The 25,112-nt window shown below is 41.4% G+C and overlaps 2 protein-coding genes across 9 annotated transcripts; both read left to right on the top strand.

The window, feature by feature from the left end:
- Window positions 1-9,366: 9,366 nt before the first annotated feature.
- On the top strand, window positions 9,367-11,257 carry LOC113128125 (uncharacterized). Its single transcript, XM_026303189.1, has 3 exons — window positions 9,367-10,350; window positions 10,516-10,671; window positions 11,099-11,257. Exons 1-3 carry the CDS (start codon window positions 9,367-9,369, stop codon window positions 11,216-11,218), a joined length of 1,260 nt encoding a protein of 419 aa, XP_026158974.1. The 3' UTR covers window positions 11,219-11,257.
- A 7,458-nt stretch (window positions 11,258-18,715) lies between these two features.
- On the top strand, window positions 18,716-24,920 carry LOC113127722 (uncharacterized). Of its 8 annotated transcripts, none has more exons than XM_026302445.1 (6): window positions 18,716-18,810; window positions 18,937-19,266; window positions 19,362-19,415; window positions 19,943-20,014; window positions 20,110-20,144; window positions 24,431-24,920. In XM_026302445.1, exons 1-6 carry the CDS (start codon window positions 18,774-18,776, stop codon window positions 24,548-24,550), a joined length of 648 nt encoding a protein of 215 aa, XP_026158230.1. In that variant the 5' UTR covers window positions 18,716-18,773; the 3' UTR covers window positions 24,551-24,920. The 8 variants fall into 8 exon arrangements, with proteins under 8 accessions (XP_026158230.1, XP_026158229.1, XP_026158228.1 ...); XM_026302444.1 differs by having other exon boundaries at window positions 20,107-20,144; XM_026302443.1 differs by having other exon boundaries at window positions 19,919-20,014.
- The last annotated feature ends 192 nt before the right edge of the window (window positions 24,921-25,112 follow it).

The following is a 25,112-nucleotide window of genomic DNA, read 5'->3' as shown; positions in this document are numbered from 1 at the left end:
CCTGACACACATTAAGATTATTATGCCTTGCCTTTTGTCTGCTTGCCTTTCCATGTGTCCTTTTAAATTTTACCATAACAGTTTCAAAACTCTTTGGTATAATGTACCAAGCTACTTTATATCACATGTATCTGCTGCTCGATAAACACAGTGGCCACCAACAACTGTTATCAACAATAAAAAATGATTTGCCCCTAAAAACTCAGAATGCATGCGCTGATTGCCATGACCTATAATGACATATTGCACATCACCATAAGCAGATCACATATAGTGTGTATTAAGGTGGGAACATCTTTGACTTGAACATTAGTGGCATGCAAAAATGAATAAACCAAATTTCTTTTTTAAAAAGTGAAAAGTAGAAAGTATGTCTGTCGTACTAATAGGCCAGTTTACTCCAATCAAGGTATTTTCTCTAATAGCCTTCAACACAAGTAATGGTTAGGTTTTTATTTGGGGGGCTGCAGCCATGAGCGCCTGATGTGCCTGATGGAAAAAACAGCAATGATGAATTCCTACAACCTACTACTTTCTCTCACTGTTTTGCTATTCCTGCAATTTTGCACCTGACTTTTTCTTTGCTTGTATCTCACCATTTTTTAGTGTCACAATACCCATTAATATTATTTATTATCTACTAGTGACAATATAATTATATATAAGTATTTAGCTCTAAAGTATACATAGTTTCTTTCAGTGGAAGGAGGTTATCTTAGCACTAAATCTGTTTCTTTTAAACACTTTTGATTTATGTTTTCTTTATTTTCTCACTTTTGTGTGTCTATAAACTTTTCATTTTTCTGTAACATGAATTCAAGTGCATTCTTTAAAATCAGTATTTTGTACCAACCACTCAACGCCCAGCACTTTATTTTATTGCCATTTCCATATTTATTCATTGACCCAAAAGCTTCTTGGCAGTAATGTGATAAAAGTGTATAAAAGTGAGCTGTATTTCTACTACTGTACATCCAGCATCCAGCTGTATGTATTTTCATATTTCATATTTTCTTTTTTTTCAGGTTCCCATGCCTTTATACTTGTAGTTGCTTTAGTTCAAGTTCAACCTTTGAAAACACACGAACACTTTTTATCACAATGTAGCTGCACAATTGTGTGACAAAGGATTTGGAATCTTATTTCATACTAATACATTATGCACTGACAACATAAGGAAGAAACATGTCCTTTTACATGTGAAAAGTGTGAAAAGTATGTCTAATATAGAGTCCCATTGTTAATGAAATTACAAAATACATAGGAAAATTGCTAATGTTAAATACACTCTGTGTTAATTTAACACTAAAACGTGTTTAAATGTGTCTACATATAAACACTTTGCTTTAATACTGGCAATTTTGCTGTGTAGTTGCATTATGAGTTAACAGTTATGAGATGCAAAATGTACAAAATGTTACAATGTCTGTTTACCTTTAAGTACTTTTCACTGATCTGAAAAGGAGTGTAATATGAGGCAATGTCTTGGTTAGTAGCCTAATCTAACTAATTTACTTTTTTATATCTTCATGGTGCTGAAGTCTGGAGCCTCATTGACATTCACTGGGCAGAATAATAATTACCCAGTCACAGGCATGATACAAAGTCACATGGTGTCCATACCTGTGGGCAATTAAGAAACTTCATCAGAGTGCATGACATTAATGGACTGTGGAAAACCAAGCAGACCAGCCTTCAAACTCCACACTTCTCTTGTGATTTAGCAAACAGACAAACAACTAATTTCTTAGCTGCCTATTGTAGGTGGAGATTGAAACTACAGTATAATCATTTATAATCATTAAACAAACATTTGCTTAAAAGCAATTTAAGTGGCAGAATCATCTGTAGCAAGGAGGTAATCATCACCCATACTAAAGCACCATTGTATTGAGATGGAGGCAGAAAATACCTCTAGGAAAATATTTTTATAGTAAGTGTAGTGAATTTGTTCAATAATAAATGACAGCTTGTGAAGAAGAAAAATTCTGAAAATCAAAATGAATTTTTCTATCAAACGTTGCTATAAAGCCTTCTACTGAAGTATTTGTAGCCTTTTAGTGCTCTATGAGTTGTCAGGTTTCACTCTTATAATATGCAATATGTCAAAATGACAAACAGGGCAGAAGAAATATTTATCTTTGAAGAAAAACCTTGAAAATGTCTAATCAAGAGCAGATTAAACTATGCTGTGGACCATCAAGTGTTCTTCAGAGATATGGGATGTAAAATGAAAACTACATGAACAAGCGTCACACTATCTGCAGGGAGGAACCACACTCAAAGAAATGAAATATGCATGTTGTTTGCATTATGTAGTTGTTTTATGGTGAAAGTACTAAATAATTGTAATTTTTGTGATAAAATCAAGGCAGTTTCGTGGAATTAACATAATAGTATGTGGATTCAAAGGTACAAAATATTGCCGATTAGAACCAACATAAGTCACTCACTTAAAACGCACTGCAGGCCTTAAACCAAATAAACAATGTCCCAAGACGCTTTCCGTACTTCTGGTCGCACATGCGCATTTCACACCAAGGGGGGCGCCATTTTGCAGGAGCTGTACTATGCGCTTGGTCAGACATCAGGTGATCCCTGTGTAATCCATCACCTTTTCACCCATTATTTGGTAAGTACAGAAATCTGTAAAATATTTTAAAATAGTAGTGAGTTAGTTACAATATAACGGGTCTATTTTTACGTGCTGTGCGATTGGTCAAATATTTTGAAAATACATGTTAAAAACTATTTTAAACTGTTCTATAAATGGCGACCCGCCCGCGTGACGGTGAAATTATGGTTCGCTTTTACTGATTTCGGTCAGTTCTCAATGAGTTATACAACATGTTATTCTTTAGAAAAGCCATTGAAACCACAATTATACGAGTTCGCTCTGGAACACTGTTTCTTTTGTTTGGGTATGCCATTTTTCACTGTGTAGAAAAGAGGGGGTTACATGTAAGCTAACAGTTAATGGTAACTTAATACGGGTGCATCTCAATAAATTACAATATTATGGAAAAGTTTAAAACCAGAGTCAAACCAAGAATTTTTCCTTTATTAGAAATTATAGTTCATTTTTAATTACTTTTTGAAGGGGAATGCAAACTTTTGCACTTCTGCAATTTTCATTGTTTTACTATATTTTTTTATACAATCCTGGACCTTTTCTGAAGATGGCTGGTACATTTTTACTCACCGACTGCGCATTAAATTTTGTGCGGGACTAAACTTAACCCTAACTATGAAATGGTAAAAAGAGCAGAATGTTGTTGTTTTTTTCTCAACAAAATATTGGAACATTTGTACTAGTTAAGTGTGCATTACAATTTATGATGATGAAAAAAACATCTAGTTCTTTTTGCCATTTCCTATTTAGGGTTAAGTTTGCATCCCCTAGCCCTAAACAATATTTAATGCACAATCATCCTGTAAAAATGTACTAGCTCAATGTGGGTAAGGGTAAGCAGACTGGAATAGAATATGTCTTGATGTAGAAATAAAACAAGTTAAACCATTTTATGTGTTTATTTAAAAACTGTTATCTTTACGTGTGTATGTGTGTACAGAAATCCATAGTGTAATTTTTTTTTAATGGCAATTTAGGTAACTGTGATTCTTCACTGTTAGCGTTCATATGCAGATCTCACATTCAATGAAAATTATTTTTTGGCTTGCTTTACTGTGTGATCAAGCCTGTGTTGATAAATTCTGGATTTCAGATTTGTCTGGAAATGGCTCGTCAAATGGATGCAAAGCTAGTGTTTTTGCTTCTTAATTCAAAACCCTGTTATTGCCATAGATTTAAGGTACATTGGAACAACTGATACAGAAATATACAAGTGTCTGAAGTAGTCTGAATGAAGTAATTTTATGAATCACTGCTGACCACTAATGCTTGCATCTTTCTTTTTAGGTTATGAATGTGGAGGTGCAAACAGTGTTCTGAAACTGTATCTACAAGGTACCAATTAATAAAACACTACAAATTGAAGCATGGCCATTATGTTCAGAGACACTCCTATCCATGCATATACTATGAATGCCCATGCTCATTTAAAACGTGGAATGGTCTTAAAAGTCATTTGAGTCGATATCATATAGATGGTTTACATGTAAAAAGTGCAGAACTAGTAACATTTACATGCTTTTTGTGTCCTGGAAGTGTTATATTATCTAGTAAAGAGTACTTTTCTCATATCAACAACCACCTGAAACGATATGAAACTGTCAGTTGTATGTTTCAGAACTGTTCTTTTCAAACTAATATACAGTGGGTACGGAAAGTATTCAGACCCCTTTAAATTTTTCACTCTTTGTGTCATTGCAGCCATTTGCCAAAATCAAAAAAGTTCATTTTATTTCTCATTAATGTACACTCAGCACCCCATCTTGACAGAAAAAAACAGAAATGTAGAAATTTTTGCAAATTTATTAAAAAAGAAAAACTGAAATATCACATGGTCATAAGTATTCAGACCCTTTGCAGTGACACTCATATTTAACTCACATGCTGTCCATTTCTTCTGATCCTCCTTGAGATGGTTCTGCTCCTTCATTGGAGTCCAGCTGTGTTTAATTAAACTGATTGGACTTGATTAGGAAAGGCACACACCTGTCTATATAAGACCTTACAGCTCACAGTGCATGTCAGAGCAAATGAGAATCATGAGGTTGAAGGAACTGCCCAAGGAGCTTAGAGACAGAATTGTGGCAAGGCTCAGATCTGGCCAAGGTTACAAAAGAATTTCTGCAGCACTCAAGGTTCCTAAGAGCACAGTGGCCTCCATAATCCTCAAATGGAAAAAGTTTGGGACGACCAGAACTCTGCCTAGACCTGGCCGTCCAGCCAAACTGAGCAATTGTGGGAGAAGAGCCTTGGTGAGAGAGGTAAAGAAGAACCCAAAGATCACTGTGGCTGAGCTCCAGAGATGCTGTAGGGAGATGGGAGAAAGTTCCACAAAGTCAACTATCACTGCAGCCCTCCACCAGTCGGGGCTTTATGGCAGAGTGGCCCGACGGAAGCCTCTCCTCAGTGCAAGACACATGAAATCCTGCATAGAGTTTGCCAAAAAACACATGAAGGACTCCCAGACTATGAGAAATAAGATTCTCTGGTCTGATGAGACCAAGATTGAACTTTTTGGCGTTAATTCTAAGCGGTATGTGTGGAGAAAACCAGGCACTGCTCATCACCTGCCCAATACAATCCCTACAGTGAAACATGGTGGTGGGAGCATCATGTTGTGGGGGTGTTTTTCAGCTGCAGGGACAGGACGACTGGTTGCAATTGAAGGAAAGATGAATGCGGCCAAGTCCAGAGATATCCTGGAAGAAAACCTCTTCCAGAGTGCTCAGGACCTCAGACTGGGCCGAAGGTTCACCTTTGAACAGGACAATGACCCTAAGCACACAGCTAAAATAACAAAGGAGTGGCTTCGGAACAACTCTGTGACCGTTCTTGACTGGCCCAGCTAGAGCCCTGACCTAAACCCAACTGAGCATCTCTGGAGAGACCTGAAAATGGCTGTCCACCAACGTTCACCATCCAACCTGACAGAACTGGAGAGGATCTGCAAGGAAGAATGGCAGAGGATCCCCAAATCCAGGTGTGAAAAACTTGTTGCATCATTCCCAAGACGACTCATGGCTGTACTAGCTCAAAAGGGTGCTTCTACTCAATACTGAGCACAGGGTCTGAATACTTATGACCATGTGATATTTCAGTTTTTCTTTTTTAATAAATTTGCAAAAATTTCTACATTTCTGTTTTTTTCTGTCAAGATGGGGTGCTGAGTGTACATTAATGAGAAATAAAATGAACTTTTTTGATTTTGGCAAATGGCTGCAATGACACAAAGAGTGAAAAATTTAAAGGGGTCTGAATACTTTCCGTACCCACTGTATATGCAACTTTTAAGTCCCATAAGAACAGGAAGCATGCCAATTACACAGTAAAGGACTTTAAAATTGGAGTAGTTAAAGGTGGTGATGCAAACAATGAAGATCAATTATGTGAAGAACCCTCAGGTGATCTTGAAGACAGTGCTTCTGATTTAGGTTGTCACCATTCGATTGACTCTTATACAGAGAATGAAAACCTGCAAGACACAGTAAGTAAAAAATTGGCATCTGTCCTGTTGAAATTGGAAGTTTTGTCACATGTGCCAACTTCTGCAATTGATGAGTTGCTGGAAGAACTGCACTTTATTTTTACCTCAGCTGCAGTGCCTTTATCAACCGGTACAGCTGTTGATGTTTTCAAAAAACATGACATTCAGATTGATCAGTCAGTAATTAATGAACTGAGTCTAGCTATTTCTAATGATAATCCTTTAATTAACCTTGTCTACCCCGCCCCCTTTTTTGCAAATGGCCGAACAACACGTAGCTAAATAAAACTAGCTGTTGTTCTTACATTTTAAGAGTTATATTGACGGCCTTGGTGCCGATTGAAGCAAAAGCGTCCCAGTTTCCTATTGGCGCGCTGTAAAATGTGAAATATGACTCCCCTCCCCCTCTAGCGTCGAGCGCTGCCTGCCCAGTGTTGTCATGGCTACATTTACAGTAAGGAGGGGGCTGCGTTAAAGCCCACTGTTGCGTCATCTGGCACGACATGCAATATGTTGATTTTTAGGCCTCATCATTGGCTACAAGATGCGTCTGTCACCATTTACGAACAATTTGACTGGCTAATTCTCCTGTCAATCGAAGTTAGACTATGCCCCCTGACTGGGATTTGCTCTGAGGGTGTGAATTCTATTGGTTTTACCGTTAGTTACGCTGTGAAACGTAACAACATGTTTGATTGAGGCCTCATGTGATTCACAGAAGCTTGCTATGTCAAACTTTATTGAATAAACTGACAAAACAGCCGTAAAACGAAGCGGTTTACGGCTTATTATGAGGAGGACGATGGATTTATGGATTTACTGTACAATATTACGTCTTTTTGGACTAAAACATGGGTGCACTTTGTTCTATGGATTCTAACGAACAAAACGATATGCGACACTCTATGTTTGAGTAAACATATGAAGTTACACGAGAGAAAGGTAAGGAACAGCGTATTGTACTGTATTTGTACTTTTGTTTAAATATTAAGAAACTGTAGTCGCTGTGATTATTCAATCCAAAATTGCTTTATGTCATTTGAATCGTGAGACTTTAAGGTTTTATTAGACATAAAATTTTTTAGACTGTATACACATTTTCCGACGATCTTTTGAGGCATATCTGGACATACAAAAATCGGAGCGGATCCGCTCTGGGGTAAAACTAACAGGTTAAAGCTATAGCTAAAGGTGGTCCACTATCCTCAGCTTTTAAACGACACCAGTACTATAAGGAACATTTTAAGGTTGTGGAACCTGTCGAGTATGTACTAGAAGGAAGAGCTAACAAAACCTTTCAGTATGTTCCCTTACTAAAGTCTCTACAGCAGCTGCTCAGTCGTAATGATATAGTTGATAAGGTTGTTGATAATCATGCAGCCCGTTCTGCAAATGTTAACCACTATGTGTCTTTTCAGGATGGTGAGCATTTCAAGAATAATGTTTTTTTTTTCAGGTGGTGATTTACGTATTTCTCTGTGTTTGTACATTGATGACTTTGAGGTTTGCAACCCATTGGGAACGTCACGCAAGAAACACAAACTTTGTGCAGTTTACTGGATTTTAGGTAACTTGCCTCCTGGTAGTAGCTCAGCCCTGTCCTCAATCTTCCTAGCATTGTTGTGCAAAAGTGACTGCATTAGAACGTATGGTTATAAGAGAATATTTGAGCCTTTGTTGCATGATTTAGTGACCTTGGAGCAGCAAGGGCTCTTTGTTCCACATCTGGGGGCTTTTATCAAGGGCACAGTAAAGTGTGTTGTTGCTGATAATCTGGGAGCTCATGGGCTAGCTGGATTTGTGGAGAGTTTCTCAGGAAAATATTTCTGTCGATTTTGTACAGCTCAGCTTTGTGACATTCAGTTGCAGGAAGTGAAATCTGGAATTTTTGAGCGCAGAACTAAGGAAGTTCATCAGCTTCACATCAGTACAGCTCAGGAAAAAGGGGTAAGCTGCTTTGGTGTAAGAACAGCTTGTGTTTTAACTAACAGTCTGTCTCACTTTAATGTGGTAAGTGGTTATCCCCCAGACATTGTGCACGACCTTTTTGAGGGCATAGTTCCTGTAGAACTAGCACTGTGCATTAAGGTGCTTTCGTCTAAGAAGTTGTTCACTCTTGAGCACCTTAATAATCTTATTCATTCATTTCCATACAAAGGGGGGGACAAAACTAACCGCCCTCATTTGTTACCAAAAAATTTACAAAGCAAACACACAACAGGAGGCAACGCCCACGAAAACTGGTGTCTACTGCGATTACTTCCTTTCATTGTTGGAATACTTGTTCCCGATGATGAACCTGCTTGGCAGGTGATTTTGGATTTAAAGGATATTGCAGAATTAGTTGTTGCTCCTGTTCATACTTTGGAATCAATTGCATATTTGGAGTGCAAAATCTCAGAGCATAGAGAACGTTATCAGAAACTCTTTCCCAATCAAAAGCTGCTGCCTAAACATCATTTTCTGGAGCACTATCCAGAAATTATTAAATGTTTTGGTCCTCTTATAACATTATGGACCATGCGGTTTGAGGCAAAACACAGCTTTTTTAAGCAGGTTGTCAGGCATACAAATAACTTCAGGAACATACCATTTTCATTAGCAGCAAAACATCAGTTAATGGTGGCCTATAATATGCTTCATCCTGACAGTGAAAAGTCTTCCTTGAAGGTTGCACAAATCTCAAAAGTCTCCATTGATATCCTTACTGAGAATGTTGTTCATAAACTGACCCAGAGGTACCCTGAAATCACCGCTGTAAACCTTGCCCAGAGTGTCACCAGTAATGGCATTAACTACAAAAAAGGCATGATAGTTGTGCATGGATCATGTGGAGGTCTGCCAGAGTTCTCAGAAATTATTCAGCTGTGTATTGTAAAAGACAATTTGAGTCTTATCATTAGAAAACTGTGCTCATGGTACAGAGCACACTACAGAACCTTTGAATTGCATCCAACAAGTGAGTTTGCAGTGGTAGATTTGATGGACCTTCCTGACCAGTATCCTTTGGCTGACTACAAAGTCGGATCCCTACGAATGGTGACTTTAAAAAGATTTGTACATATGACAGGTAATTTGTTCTCTTAGAATAAATGTAAAAAAAATGTTATTATAAAATATTCATTGTTGAATGCAATACATTTGGTCATTATGTTAATACATTGTCATATTAAAATTCAATCACTAAATCACTGGTAATTGCGCATTACTAAGGAAAATGCCATTTTTTTCTTTTCAGATTGAATACAAGATGGCTGCAACTCTGAGGGTCATACTTGGAGTTGACAATGCATCAAAGTTAACCCTACCCTCGGGGATACCTGACGATCTTAAAGGAGAGATCAGAAGACACTTTGGCTTGTCAGGAAATTTTAGACTGCAGTATAGAGACATTGAATTTGACAATGAGTTTGTGAACTTGACATTGACTTCAGAAATCAAAGACAAGAGCACAATTAAACTTATTTACTTGCCAGATGAGACAGGCACAAGGGCTCACCATTCAGCTCCACAAGTGTTAGATGATAGTTCTTCATTGTCCTCAGCAGCAGATACAGACATTCTTTCATCCCCTGAATCTTCATCATCAGGTTCCTCCCTTAGATCGCAGCCATGGCCCCAAACCTTTCAAATACCTCAGTTCAGCTATGAGGTAGAGATCCAGTTACAAAAGGCCAACCACTCTTTCCACAACAATGGCACACTTCTGAATCCAAATACCAAACTTAAATCAGATATACTAGATGGTCTGGCATCAGAAATAGTCAAATACAAAGTTTATCCTTCAAGTGCAGATTTGGATGATGTAGCTCATGCTCTAGTAATGAGGTATCCCTGTTTAAAGGAACAAGGCTCAGTCACTGGCTACTATGGATGGAAAATAAGTTTGAAGTACAAAATGGCCACTAGATTGAGGAATATTGGCTGCCCAGAGTTGAGCATAAATGCTGTCAAAGAAAAGCGGAGTTCCATGAGTCAAGGTCCAAACCAGGTGAAGAAGCCACGGAAAGCGGAAGTCAATTACTGTCCAGAGTATCCTTCAGGTGAAACTAAAGAAAGTCTCGAGGAAGAAAGTCAAGCACTTGTATTGGAGGTAAAGAAAAAGAACAACCAACACCTAATCAAACATAAAATGGAAAGAACCTTTGCCTATAGACGTCAGGAAGTCATCAAGGATATGCCCTTCATAGCAGACTTCAAAAACAGATGGCCAGCTCTGTTTTCTGAGAGCGAGGTAATGTGTTGATCCTTTGTGGTTTAGTTTTACTTGTATATTCATCAAATCATAACCCCTCATTTTCACAAAACATGAACTGATGAGTGTTGTGGTGTTCTAAATATTGAGCAAATGGATAAAATGGAAAACTTAATCACTTTAATCAATGACAATATATTTCAGGTAAACGCAGAATTCACCCGCATCACCACAGTACCTCTGCTGTCGACCTTTATATCCCGACTGGATCACTACTCCAGCCAACTAATTAGGGTGTTCAAAAAGAAGGGGGGTACAGCAGGACGCCATATCACCCTCAACATGGCAACCATGGATAGGGTATGTAGCCTGTTAGCTTGTGTAGTTTGGGCACTGACTGTGGATTTAAAATGTGCGCCAAACATGATTACACTTGTTTGTTACTGTTATTCTCCTCTCAGCTTATTTCTGTATCTCTGTTTCTCTTTCATTATCTCTCTTTTTTGTTCTCTCTCAGTTCAAATATGCTTCATTAGCATGATCATGATGATATTCCAATACATTATTTCCAAAGCAAACAACTATGAACATACGTTTGGCTTTCATTTAGCTGTTTCTTATCGCTCTCGTTCCTCATTGGCTCATTAGCTCCTCCTGATTTGTTTAATTATCTATGTCTTTATAGGTGTGCCTGCTCTGGCTTTTTAATAGATATTAATACGTAGCCCTAAACCTGTAACTTTTAGCATATCTACAAAGACAAAAATCATTTGCTGGTCTCCCACAGAATCCCAGTGTGGAAGTACGACGGGAATGCATCCTTAAAGCACTGTGTGTCTACTTAAATGAAAAGCCTGACTGCCTTATTAAAGAGTACTTGGTAAGTTTTCTGTGCAGTTCTGTGTAATTGTCATTCATTCATTCATTTCTGAATTGACACAAACATAGTAGTAGATTACACTGGATAACAAAGATTTTTTTGACTACGTTCAAGTGTATCTTTTTGGGCTGTTAATCACAAAAATATAGTGTAATTTGTTTTGTTTTTTTTGTTTGTTTGTTTTTTTCAGGAGAAAAAACTTTTGAAAAAAAATTTGTCCAGTGTTATTTACACTTGAAATATCTTTCTCATGAGTCGACAAATTTTTCAGTTAGAACCTCTTAGAGCTGTTGGTATTTGCTTGTTATGCTAGACTGATTTGATTGATTGACAGCCAGTGCTGACAGTGCAACATAAAATCTTCCAACAAGGGCCAAATATTACTCATTTTGTCACGATTCCCGGTGTAGTGCGGGAGAAAAGAGGAGAGGTGAGGACCCAAGTGCAGGCAACAAACGCGCTTTATTCTCCAGGGTTCAGGCAGGAAACTCAAAACTCCGCCGTTCGGCGGGCAGGTAGACAAACACGAACAGAAACACTTACTCTAGGCGCTGTAGACACAACTAATGATCCGGCGAGGAACAAAGGAAACCAGAGAACTTAAATACCGAACACAAGACACAGGTGAAAGCAATCTACAACTGATAACGTAAAGCCACCTGGAACAAAACACAGAACAGAAACAGGAAACTAACCAAAATAAAACGTCAGGCAGGGCTAAGAACCGGAAACCCGGTTCAGATCCTGACACATTTTGCGTTTCTTGGAAATGAGGGTATGTTACTTTCTGTTTCTTTTGAGTTAAACCAAGACCTGTAAAGACGTCATATTAGACTTGACATTGAAATTAATAGTTTTTTTGTTTTGTTTTTTGAGGATATTGATCTGGAGGCAGAGAGAGAGAGGGAACAAATGCTCTTGGGAGTCTATGCTGTCCGACACGAAGGAGTAGAACCTACCGATTCACCCAACGTTGGTGTCATCATCGAAGGATGTGAAGTGCTGCAGGATTTGAGAGATGTGGCAAGTGGATGTGCGCTTCTGCTTGGCCTCATCTATTGTCTAAACCTGAGCTATCCCAAGGACCTGAAGTATACATTTGAGTTTCTTCAGAAAGTTCTGATGGAGTTGGATGGGAAAAAGCTGTCCATTAAAGTGCAAATCCTCAAAAACAAACTTCATGAGTAATGTTATCTGTGTACTGCAGTACACAGGGATTCTAGACCATAAAAGGAGCATATTTGGATTTTGGACAGCTTCTGTATAAGCAAACTGTAACCTAGAGACAACATTGATTGATTTCAAATAATTTTGGGATCGGCGCACTGGGGACCTGGCTGGTCGGGTTAAGCTCCTGTGAGGTCGACCATGACACCACGCTGGGGCTCGGAATCCGGGAATCGGCTCCAGAGGGGACGGCTTCGTCAGCACACTGGAGCTGGGAAAGCAGGTGGGGACCTCAGCGGGGGCGGCGTCGCGGGCACGCTGAGGCGGAGGGATCCCGGGCAGAACCTCGGTGGGGACGTCGTCGTCGGCGCACCTAGGCTCTGGAAGCTGGACCGGGACCTCAGTGGGGACGTCTTGACCGGCGCACTGAGGGTCCGGAGCTTGGGATAAACCCTCAGTGGGGGCGCCGTCGTCGGCACGCTGAGGGCTCGGAGGTGGAGACTTGGGAGACTTGGGAGACTTGGCTGGACAGGACTCCAGCGTTAACGGCCGGGTTGGCACGCTGGAGATCGGGCAGGCAGGGCTGGGCTCCGGCGGGGACGGCCACGTCGGCACACCGGAGCTCCCGTGACTAGGCTGGGAAGGTGCCTCAGCGGGGACGCCATCGTCGGCACACTGAGGCTGCAGGATCCGGGGCGGAACCCCCGCGGGGACGCTGTCGTCGGCGCACGGAGGTTCAGGTTGCTGCTGCCGCGGCGGGGTGGTGACTGGGAGCTCCGCGGCGAGAGACGACTGGGCTCGGACTGCCGAGCGGATGATTCCGCCGCCCTGTTCCAACGCCGTCGCTGTCGGCGATCCCGTCGAGCAGCGCGGGGGAACTCAGGCTGGGCAGCAGCGAGGAGGGACTCATGCTGGGGATCAAGGGCTGGTGGCGGGAGAACCAGTGTCAGAGGCTGGGACTCTGGGGACTGGGACGCCGGGAGCTGGGACTCTGGCGGCTGGGACGTCAGGAGTTGGGAGGCTGGCGACTGGAACAGGGCGAGGGAATTACACACCTCCCAGGCCTCGTCGAGGGGGGTCCACTGCTCCAGGCACCTCTCCAGGATCGATGTGATGGTGGACAGGCGGCTGAGCATCTGATCAGCCCCCTTTCTCGAGACGAAGCTGGAGGGGTGAGAGAAGCTCCTGGCTAGCTCCGAACAAAACTCGAAAATCTCCCGGTAACACCGGGCGTCCTGAATCTCGCTCGAGAGGGACTGTAGGAAGCCCGAGATCAGCCGGTACTCCTTGTTCGTGTCCGCTGGGTCCGTTCGGGGCCGGATCATTCTGTCACGATTCCCGGTGTAGTGCGGGAGAAAAGAGGAGAGGTGAGGACCCAAGTGCAGGCAACAAACGCGCTTTATTCTCCAGGGTTCAGGCAGGAAACTCAAAACTCCGCCGTTCGGCGGGCAGGTAGACAAACACGAACAGAAACACTTACTCTAGGCGCTGTAGACACAACTAATGATCCGGCGAGGAACAAAGGAAACCAGAGAACTTAAATACCGAACACAAGACACAGGTGAAAGCAATCTACAACTGATAACGTAAAGCCACCTGGAACAAAACACAGAACAGAAACAGGAAACTAACCAAAATAAAACGTCAGGCAGGGCTAAGAACCGGAAACCCGGTTCAGATCCTGACACATTTTGCGTTTCTTGGAAATGAGGGTATGTTACTTTCTGTTTCTTTTGAGTTAAACCAAGACCTGTAAAGACGTCATATTAGACTTGACATTGAAATTAATAGTTTTTTTGTTTTGTTTTTTGAGGATATTGATCTGGAGGCAGAGAGAGAGAGGGAACAAATGCTCTTGGGAGTCTATGCTGTCCGACACGAAGGAGTAGAACCTACCGATTCACCCAACGTTGGTGTCATCATCGAAGGATGTGAAGTGCTGCAGGATTTGAGAGATGTGGCAAGTGGATGTGCGCTTCTGCTTGGCCTCATCTATTGTCTAAACCTGAGCTATCCCAAGGACCTGAAGTATACATTTGAGTTTCTTCAGAAAGTTCTGATGGAGTTGGATGGGAAAAAGCTGTCCATTAAAGTGCAAATCCTCAAAAACAAACTTCATGAGTAATGTTATCTGTGTACTGCAGTACACAGGGATTCTAGACCATAAAAGGAGCATATTTGGATTTTGGACAGCTTCTGTATAAGCAAACTGTAACCTAGAGACAACATTGATTGATTTCAAATAATTTTGGGATCATAACCTGCAAAAATTCAAAAACATTTGCTGATTTCAGTATCCGGCTGTGAGGGGATATCACCGAAAATATACAATTCATATAACACTTCTTGGACTGAATTTTATTGGACTTCTGTCCTGACTGGACACACACACAAATTATGTCAGAAAATTGACTTTTGATTGAACCATAAAACCAGACATATTCTGTGTGCAGTTTCATAGGGCACATCTTTGAGTTTTGAGTGACTTTTTTTTAAAATCAAAGTATTCTCTGCTATTTCTGTCTTTTTTTTTTTTTTTTTTTTCTTGTATGGGAATCCTAAGACTTGATTTAAAAACAAACTTTTCCATTATTAGGTTGGTGCTATAAAATGTGTACTTTGTGGAAAAGGTTAATTTAGTGTGTGCCTGTCAGTCAATTTAAGTTTAAAAGTATATAACATTTAAAAGTAAAAGTACATAAAAAGTGCATAACTTTAAAAGTACATAACTGTTTTGTACATGTAGGTCTTTTAAAAAGTTGACGTGTTTTAGTTCTGCATTTGCCTTCTCGATGCACAGGGTTATAACCAGGAAAGATATTTACAGTTTAGTTTTAACTATAACGTGCACGTGCAAAATGTTATATTCAGGGCAACAGCACTTCCCACTTTGGTACTCACTTCCCAAATTCAGTAAAATGTTTACATAGTTTGACAAGCAATTATTTGTAATTTATTTTTTTTGCAATTTTTTTTTTTTTAATCATTTTGTAAATTTTCTGTACATGTTTATTTACCTAATTGGTACCTGGTACCTTTTTAGATGGGATTTGGCAAAATTGCAGTATAATGTTTGGCAAATTACTCACTCTGTTTCTGATTGGAACTCTTTATTAAAGTCCAGTGAAGTTACTTGAGTTGTATTTATTCCACCCAATGCATTAAACAGAGCAAATATGGTTCATTCATACAAAGCACAGTCAACAAAATCATACAGCATTAAAGTAGGTAGTTTGTGTTTAATAAATTGAACATAACTGTGTCAGGTTAATTCAACATGCCTTAAATAAACTGAAGATAATAGCATCAAGTTAATTCAACATATCTGCATGAGATAGCATTTAATTAATAAAGTGTAGTTACACTAACTTAAAACCATGATGTTGCATTTAATTTGCTATTATTTTTACTAGTTATTCAACCAACTTTTGTGGGACCGGTTGACATAACTAACTTAATTAAATACATTTCATTTCTTTGAGTGCATTCACAAATAGTGAAATAAATTATACTGAAATGCCAGTGTGAAATACAGTGAAATTACATATTTTGTTTTTTTCTCCCATAATGTAACAAACAATCAAGAATCAAGAAAATGATTAGAGGAATGGTGATTAAATCAGATATGCAAAAAAGATATTACAAGTAACACAAAACTATTTATAAATTCTCCATTTGAAAGGTAAAGTTGCTGCTCAGCAAATCACAGTAACATGCTCTGACTGGCTGTCGACCGACCACTAACAGTCGAGCTGTTGCTGCCTTTTCCAATTCTGTGAGTACTAATGATATAACACTTACAGTATAATGTGAACAACGTGTAGGAGGATAGACAGTATGAACAACATATTACAGATAAATACACACATTGTCGTGTTACTTGTATGACAATAAGACAGTGGTGGACTCATTGTACAGCAGTGTCAAGAGGCACCATTAACTGAGCTGCACCAGCAAACAAAAACATGAGGAAAGTGTGTTATTTAAACAATAAGCATTGTAAAAGCCAGGAGAGGATGGAAATAATTTTATCCAATTTCCTCAAGAAGAAAGATGCAATTGTCATGCGTTCCGAACATGGTACAATGGGCTGTTCATGTGTCTTTATGAAGTTACATGTTCTCTCTGTGTAATAACATGTATCAGCAGCTCTGTTTCAGCTACAGTTTGCCTTATTTTGTCTCATTAAATTTGCTATTTGATGTTTGTAAGCATGTATAAAATGCTACAATAATGCTACTAATAAGAAAAAAGATTAATCTGTTTATGATGCATAAATTGATGACTTCCCAAAATAATTTTGTTATGACTTGAGCGCTGATTCTGTATTTAGTTTGATTATCCAGAGAGAATTATGGTAATCTAAATTTTGGTTGTAAAAAATTAAATCATTATGTTGCCCCAGAAACCTTTATAGGTGAGAAAAGTACAGAATGAGGCATGGTGGCCCTGAGGGAGCTCAATGATATAGAGAGGAAATAAAAGTTTAAAATGTCCTCATGATAGGTTTGATCTACTACAGCATCCTCACGTTGTTACTTGGCTCTGTCTGTGTGCCAGTGTGCAGTCTAAACTCAGAAACCTGAAGTGAATATGTTATGTAGTGGCAGGAACAGGGCTTCTCTGGCGTTTCCCTTGTATCGCTCTCTCCCCTGGGTCTCTTGTCTGTTTTCCCTGTCTGTTGTGTGTGTGTCTGGTTGGAGTGGCGTAGCAGCGGTGCCCCAGTTCCTGCCTCGGGCCTGGACTCTTCAATCAAGCACTCTCCACTGCTGAGCAGCTGCTGTGACATCACAATTAAGTAACTTTGCAGATAACACCTGTTCACTCTCTGAGTCTTTTCCAAGTTTGCTCTGTCTGCCAAGTGGTATTTACCTGTTCTTAATGTGGTCTTTACCTGGGCCTCAGGATTGCCTTGCCTGTTCTTGTTCAAGGATCCTGTGACCTTGTGAATTCAGCTCCATGCTCCACCAGTAATCACGAGGCTGAACCAGCACTAAACCATGTTCCAGCCACTGACTCACCACTTATCTGCAACCAGAAGCAGCAACTCTCTACATCACTAAGAGCCAGCATCACCTCACCCCTCCAGTTTTTTCCACATCACCTACAGGTTCTGACTTCCTGTCCCTAGCCTGTCTCAGCAACCTGCACTCTGAACCCCAGGCCCTCCCTTGCGTGACTGAGTCACATATCTTTTGAACATCAGGCTGAGTCCACTCTGCTCTGCTCACCTTAGCTGCAGCCAGCTAACCCTTAGCCCCTAGGGCTCACCTCCAGCACTGACCCCCTTTATCCCTTAGTTCCATTCACTTCTGCTCATATTTGCTGCCAGCTCAATAGACATTTTGCTCCCTGCCACCAAAGTCACATGGTTTGACGCAACCTGCAGCATACGAGTCTACCTTTAAATGTTGCCAAAGAAAAACTTTGGAAAGAAACTGCATCTGTTGACAGTCTCTGCCAAAACAAGAAAGAAAGCTCAACAAGGCTTTGCCCATAGGAAGAAAATTGGAAAAGCACAAGTCATTCTCAAGTCAAAGCTCTGCTTACTTAGACATGTTAGTATTTTTGATTAAGACATCCTATATTTCCTTTGAACTCTGGGTCACTCTCTGCTCAATGAAAACATCCCTTGCAGTTTTTATAATTTTTTCATTAGCTTCAGCATGGTATTAAGAACACCACAAGGTTATAGTGGATTTTAAAGGATTGTATTGTTAGAAATTATGGAAGAGCTGAAAGGATTTAAACAGGAAAGTTTTTGAGTGTAAGGACTTGGAGATATATAGAAGGATGAGGTGGTTTGGCATGGTTTGCTTCCTTTTTTTGGAAAACTATTTAGGAGAAAGATTATTTGTCATCATACGTGAATGTGAGAAAAGGAAGCTCGATCAATTAAGATCAGTACCTAAATGTTGCAACTCACATTTGCAGTATGCTGCCATAGCTGTGGTGGTGGCAACATTAAAGGGAGGAGCTCTGAACACTTAAAACGCTTAAAGATGAAGAAAGGAAGTTTAAAAAAACTCTAAACAGACTGTTAATGCACTTGGTTTTTAGTTCTTTGACAACCATTGTCACTATGATAATATTCCACATTCATTCTTACTGTGTTAGATGAGATGTACAGGAGTACACTAATCTAAATTCTATACATATTTAAAGGTATATATACATATACAAGAGAAAATTTTACAGCAGTGCACTTACAAAAGAAAGAAATTGCAAACCCTACCATTAGGCAACTTAAATAGGCCATCCTTACACTGTTGTGCACACTACACAGTGTGTGTGTGTGTGTATTTGGAAAGGAAGTGTCTTGATGTAGCAGTTATCAAAAAGTAAGTACAACCCACTAATGGACTGAGCTGATGAGAGCACTGCAGTTGTTTTACTTACTTGACACAGAATTACTATGACAGAAATCCACATTTATATTTGTCTTCTTTCTGGTGAGTTATTTCTGTCACTAGTTTCTCTAATTGTATTTTATTGATTTTATTTATTTTTGTGTGGTTTTGACTTAAAGCAGCTTTAAACTTCAACTCTAAAAATGTTTCCTTAATTTTCACTTTTAGCTCTGACTGTTGTGCAGATGAAGAGTCTCCACATAACAGGCCATGTTGGGAAAAATGTGACAATCTCATGCTCAGACTGGAACAGTTGGACTGATGTAAACTCTAAAGTTAAATACTTTTGTGTCAGTCCATGCAACTATAAAGACATCATTGTCAAAGCAGCACCTGGAGAATCTAAAAAAAAGGACAGAATACATGTTACTAACACAAATCAATATTTAAATGTGACCTTCACTGGTCTCCAAATATCAGACTCCAAACAATATTATTGTGGTCTAGAGGTATTTGGATTGGATACATTAATAGAGGTGACTCTTGAAGTTACAAATGGTAAGTTTGTGTTTTTATTTTTCACTTCAACAAAATCCATCTCTTCAACAACATATACCATTATCATTAATAAATAATAATATAACTGTTTCCAGGTCCCCAAACAACTGCTCAGACAGTCACTGTGAAATCTGCTGTGTCATTAGCTGGTACGAACAGCTCCACTGTATCTTTAAGCAGCTCAAATATGATTGATTCAACGCCCATATCACACAACAACCTTAATACAACAGCACCTACTGTGTCATCAATACCAGCAGCTGGTATGAAGTACATTTGTACTCATTTGACGTTAATACATAATTTAAATTTAGTTGAAATTGAGCATAAATACTATGGATAATGCCACTGCAGAAAGAACTTCACAATGAGATGTAAAACAAAAAAGTGATAAAAAAAACTTTTTTGAGTCATGGTTCCTTGCCTAGCTGTGGCAGAGTGATACATTTGCCTGGCAAGGAAATACTTTTCAAGGAAGAGAAAGTGACAAATTTGTCTTAAACACAACAAAATTATGGAAGTTACCAAGTTGAATTAGCTGGGTGGGACCACAGAAGCTCAATTTTAGCTTTTAGATCAACTGTGGAATGATCTATTTCTTTAAAATTGTGATTAATCTGTTGAATCTTTCTCCTTTTCTCTCTGTGGACAGAATCTGCACCATATTTGATTGTAGGTTCCATTTTTATAATAACCATAATGATGGTCCTACTGATGTTTACTGTGAAGTTAATAAAGAAAAAAATAAGTAAGACATTCAAATCAGCACATACTATGTATTGTGTCATTTAGTGATTGTTTGCCCAGTCATGGTAACAAATATCCTGTTTGTTTTTCAAGTAGTTGTGAAGACCACCCAAGAAGAAATAGAAGGAGAGGTGAGTGTTTTCTTTTTGATTCTTCAAGAGTTGTTTCTTTTGCATCTCTATTAACAATATTACACTCAACATGAACTGTTCAGGAAAGGTGAGGCTCCCCCTCGCCCGAACCGAGTGTCCTCACTTCCGCAGCTCCCAATCCCATATATAAGGCAGAGTTCGGGCGAGCTCTTCCCTAAGAAAAGAACCGGTCATTTCTTCAGTCGGCTCAAGGGACCAGTGGGGCCCACAGACCAGAGGGCTGCGCCCAATTCACAGAATCTTGGGTTACAATACGTAACCAACATTCTGTCTCATTGGTGCGCAGACCTCTGGGCTATCGCTATGGGTCAAAGCGATAGCCAGAAATACTCTACGCCTCACTGGGCCTGGTAACGCAGGAGAGGAGTCCGAAAACCAAAGGAAATGTGCATAACTGCCTGACCCGAAGTGAAGCAAACATCAGGTGGGCTGCATAAGCACTGGTTTCATATAAAGCTGAAAACAGACAGATGCCTGTCCCGCATCCATGTAACAAAACATGCCTCCCGGGCTTGCCAGCCTAATTACAACTGGGAGGCTGTCAGGACAGCGTGAGAGAGGGATGAGCTCGCAACATCCCGCAAATAGAAACGCACGAAGAAACACGGGGAGGCCCACGAGGCAAATGTCCCCGCTGACCAACGGTGCAGGAGAGCCGTGGAGGATGACACTCCTCTAGTGGAGTGTGCACGGATGCGACCGGAGGCTCCCTGCCCAACGCGGAGTAAACCTGTGCAATGGTCTCACATAGCCAGTGAGACAAACGGTCTGCAGAGAGGGGGGAGCCCAGCGAGCGCTCTCTGTAGTGAACAGACAGGCTACGAATGACGTCACTCTGCCGTGCGTTCTACGTAACATGCCAGAGCGTGACTGAACACCGATCTGTTGCTGAACCCCTCATGGCAGGAGGAAATAGCCGTTAATGGGGCTAACTGCCAAGGTTATCTACAATAATAACAGAATAGGAGAGTACGTGCAACGGAAGAAACACCTTTCACCGTGCACCATCTCTCAAACACGGCCCATTTAGCCCCATACGACGCTGTAGTGGACCGAGCGCCCCTTGTATGGTGGCGACGACGCCGGCGGAAAGCCCCAAACTCTCTAAGCGGTTCCTCTCAGCAGCCAAACCCACAGGTGCTGCCCTATTACCGGAGGACAATCATGCCCCCTGCCTCCAACAGAGCATCCTGCCTCCATGGAATCTTCCAGGAGGAAGATGCCCGCATGCGCTGCTGAAGGGGAAACCACGATGCTCGGGTGCGGTCCGGAGAATCAGAATTACTTGCAGATCCTCCTCCTGAACCCGGGCCAACAGCTGAGGGATCGGGGAGATCGGGGGAACCGCATAGAGAAGGTAACGGGGCCAAGGCCGATGAGCAAAGGCATCTATCCCCAGCGGAGGGTTGTCCTTCACACGCAGAGAAAACCACAGGTCGCAGTGCGTGTTGTCGTGAGCAGAGAAAAGATCCACTGTCCGAACCAGTTCCATATTTGAGCCACCAGGCTTGGATGTCGACGCGAATGCCCTGCGCAAGGAAGGCTGCGTGACATAATATCCGCGGCCACATTGCATTCTCTTGCAATGTGCATCGCTTTCTATGAAGATGCGTGTGAGTCCACAACAGGCGATGAGCAAAAAAGAGGAGAGGCACCGAGCATAACCCCCCGTGCCGGTTGATATGCAGCTGTCGTGTTGTCCGTTCAGACCAGAACGTGGCGACCCCTCAACAGTGGACAAAAGTGCTGGAAAACCTTCCACACTGTGAGCAGCTCTAGTTCGTTTATATGCGCCGCTTCCCTGATCGTCCACTCCCTCTTTACTGTCCGGGAGAGGCGCATCCCTCCACAACCGGACAGGGAAGCATCCGTGAACACTGACACGTGATTCGATGGAATGCCCAGGGGAACCCCTTGCGTCAGAGCGTGGGGATTTTCCAGTAAAGCAGATCCGGGCCCACTGACGGGAGGAGGCATAGTATGCGCCGCTGGTGATGTACCGCGTCGAGCTTCAGTCGGATAAACCAGCACTGAAACAGCCTTGTATGCAATAAGCAGAGCGGCACCACCGGACGAGCCACTGCCATCATCTCCAGAAAGCGCATCACCGATCGAGCCGTGATGCGTCTGTGTGTAGCGAAGTGAGGCAGTATGGAGGAGAGGGTCGTCGATCTCTCCTCAGAGAGTCGGGCCCTCATTTTTAATGGGTTTAGTTCCACCCCCAGATACACTATGGACTGAGTGGGCTGGGGCACGCTCTTTTTCCAATTCATGGTGAACCCTAAAAAGCACAAATGATCCCCTGCCCAAAAGGGACGATGGGACATGAAAATAGCGAGGATGTCTGATTCGCTATCCGCGGGCCCGAACAAGACAGCTGTGGGGGAGGGAGTGTGCTGATTAGCATGCTTGTCTCGGCCTTGGGCGATAATGATGGCGCCCACACCCTGCCCAAAGGGTGCGAGGGGGAGGGGCTGTCACATGGTGTTGAAACCTCTCCACCTCGTCTGCAGGGGATTGGAGCTCCTTAACCAGCTCCTGGAGGTGTGGTGCAAATAAGCCATCATAGCTTCCAACAAATCCTCCCTCACCGTCACCGCCAAATATTCCGCTGTGCCATCTTCTGCACATTGCAATGCGGGCCACTCCCACAGCAATGGGGGCGCAGAGAGCCAGAATAGCACCCGCCATCTTGCTAACCTCCTCTGAGCAGTCAGTCAGGAGGGCCTCGGCATCCACCACGAGTTCGGACAGGGAGTTAGCCAGGACGGCAATGCTATTAGCTGCAGCGGCGGTCTGGACAGCGGAATGAGGGGACCTGTTCACTAGCTTAGCAGCTAGCATGTCCTTCGGAGAATGGGGGGCAGGTCGCCGCCCGGCCCGTAGCACGCACTTTGCTCCGAACAGAGAGGCCAGGCTCTGTTCCAGCGCCGGGACTGTGGGAAAACCCCCTACCATTAGGTCAGCCACCTCCGTGATGGGGGAGAAGGTCGACACCAGAGCTTTTAGCTTGGCTGGCTCTGACGCTGCAGTGGAGAGGTAAGTGGAGATGGTAGGTGATCGAGGCCAAACAGGTACATGGCGTGGCGCCTGCCGCAGGATGTACCGGCCGAAATGGGCATCCTGAAGAGGTTGAACCATCTCAGAAGGGACGGGGAGCTTACACCTGTTAGCCGCCGTCGTGATGATGCCCAGGAGCTCTTGTAACAGCTGAGCCGGACAGCGGTACCACACTTGCCACAGATTCAGTCTGTCGAAGTCATGTCGTTCTAAGAGCTTGTTCTCAGTGTTTAGGCTGAAGGGAAGAAAGGGAAGAACTCGCTCAAACCGCCGCCTTACATATGGGAGCTGCGGACGTGTGGACACCCCGGGTGGGCGTAAAAGAATTTCTCTTCAGTGCGCAGGCGCGACGAGGGGATAAGACCCATAGCGATAGCCCAGAGGACTGAGCACCAGTGAGACAGAATTGTTACTTGTTCCATTGCAACAGCAGGAGTCTACACTGTTAGTCCTTCCCAAGGCAAAAAGCCTTTTTTGACATCCACTCTAACCTACATTTTGTTCATTTAAATGTGCTCCTTCAGTTAAAATGCTGCACTCATCGTGCTTCCCAAAGAATACAAATGTAAAAGCAATAACAAGGCAACTTCATGTGCAACTGTTGAATATGATGTACTGGTACAGTTCATCTTACCTAGGTGGTACTGTGGTGGTACTGTGGGTTATTGACTCATTGACTCATTTATGGTTTTATTTGCTTTATTATCACTGTTACAACCTTAAGACTCTAAGACAAACAAATAGAAGAGCAGGCAAAATAGACTTTTTGATCACCAAGGAGGGGAATTCACACATACTAATATATATCTTCAGATAACGGTATACTGAGTATACTGAGTTCTGCAGGAAAGAAACAGCACGTTCCTGACCACACTTTAGCAGAACAGTGATAATTGCCATATCATGCTCACAATACATTTTCTTCCCCTTTTCAGTCTTGTGTGCCTGTCTATTATTGATATAACTTGTACATCATATGTAATTTTTCATTCACTTCCAGCTGTACAGTTTTTTTATTAATTACTTAATTTATTTTTTGTGGTCTCTTGATACAAAGTAATTATATTTTTCACTTTCACCTGTTGCTTTGTAAGTATACTCCGTTTGCAGACAATCTGCCAATTAATTTAAATAACATTTTAGTAAAGTGTATTTTCTTTAACTTTTGGTTTATTGTTTAACACCAGTGTGTTATTTTCCCACAGAGTGTCCATTCTGAAGGAATCTACCAATCCCTCCACCTGTCTATGGAGGAGAAAGACCAAGTCTATGACACTCTCACACCCAACAAAAGAGAACAGCACACCACGCACAACTTTGAATGATCACTGCTGCGTGTGCTGTTGCACCACTATCTTATGAAACAGTGCCTGAAGCAACAGAAGATGGATGGATGGATGGTTATGTTTGTAGTTGAAATTAGTCATGAGTTGTGAGAAAGAGACTCTATTATAGTAAGTAATTATAGTAAGTAATTGCAACTCATGCAGTTACAAAATATATATGGATTTCATTTTCTTTGAGTGTGATTTATATATTAATATCACAAAAGTAAGAAAATGTAGAGCTTAAGATGTTTTTATATAATAGTATGAATGCTTTTTTTAAGTTGCTACTTCTTGCCATGTTCACCGGTTTTATTTGGTTATTTTTCTATTTCTTCAAATCATCAATAAATAATGGTTTGCTATTTCATTTGTATGGCTTCTTGTTTCACACATGCTAACCGTTTTAGATATTGAACCGCATGCTATGACTGTGAGATCTTTTTTTGTGTGTATGTGGTTTTGTGGTAAAATCTTTATAGTTATGATAAGGGTCTGGGTTATATTGAATTGAGGTGGTTGAAGTTAAGGTCTGGAGCTAAGAGATGCAATATGTCAGTGA

Source organism: Mastacembelus armatus, chromosome 1 (genome assembly GCF_900324485.2).
Source record: "Mastacembelus armatus chromosome 1, fMasArm1.2, whole genome shotgun sequence".
Lineage (NCBI taxonomy): Eukaryota > Metazoa > Chordata > Actinopteri > Synbranchiformes > Mastacembelidae > Mastacembelus > Mastacembelus armatus.
The sequence above is the reverse complement of the archived record's forward strand: the minus strand, read 5'-3'. Positions and strand labels throughout refer to the sequence as shown.

Coding starts and splice junctions, on each gene's coding strand:
- LOC113127722 (XM_026302442.1), top strand. CDS start 18,774: ATGACAGAAATCCACATTTATATTTGTCTTCTTTCTG. Junction 19,267..19,361: donor GACTCTTGAAGTTACAAATG/GTAAGTTTGTGT, acceptor AACTGTTTCCAG/GTCCCCAAACAACTGCTCAG. Junction 19,416..19,918: donor ATCTGCTGTGTCATTAGCTG/GTACGAACAGCT, acceptor CTCTGTGGACAG/AATCTGCACCATATTTGATT.
- LOC113128125 (XM_026303189.1), top strand. CDS start 9,367: ATGGCTGCAACTCTGAGGGTCATACTTGGAGTTGACAATGCATCAAAG. Junction 10,351..10,515: donor CTCTGTTTTCTGAGAGCGAG/GTAATGTGTTGA, acceptor AATATATTTCAG/GTAAACGCAGAATTCACCCG. Junction 10,672..11,098: donor ACATGGCAACCATGGATAGG/GTATGTAGCCTG, acceptor GGTCTCCCACAG/AATCCCAGTGTGGAAGTACG.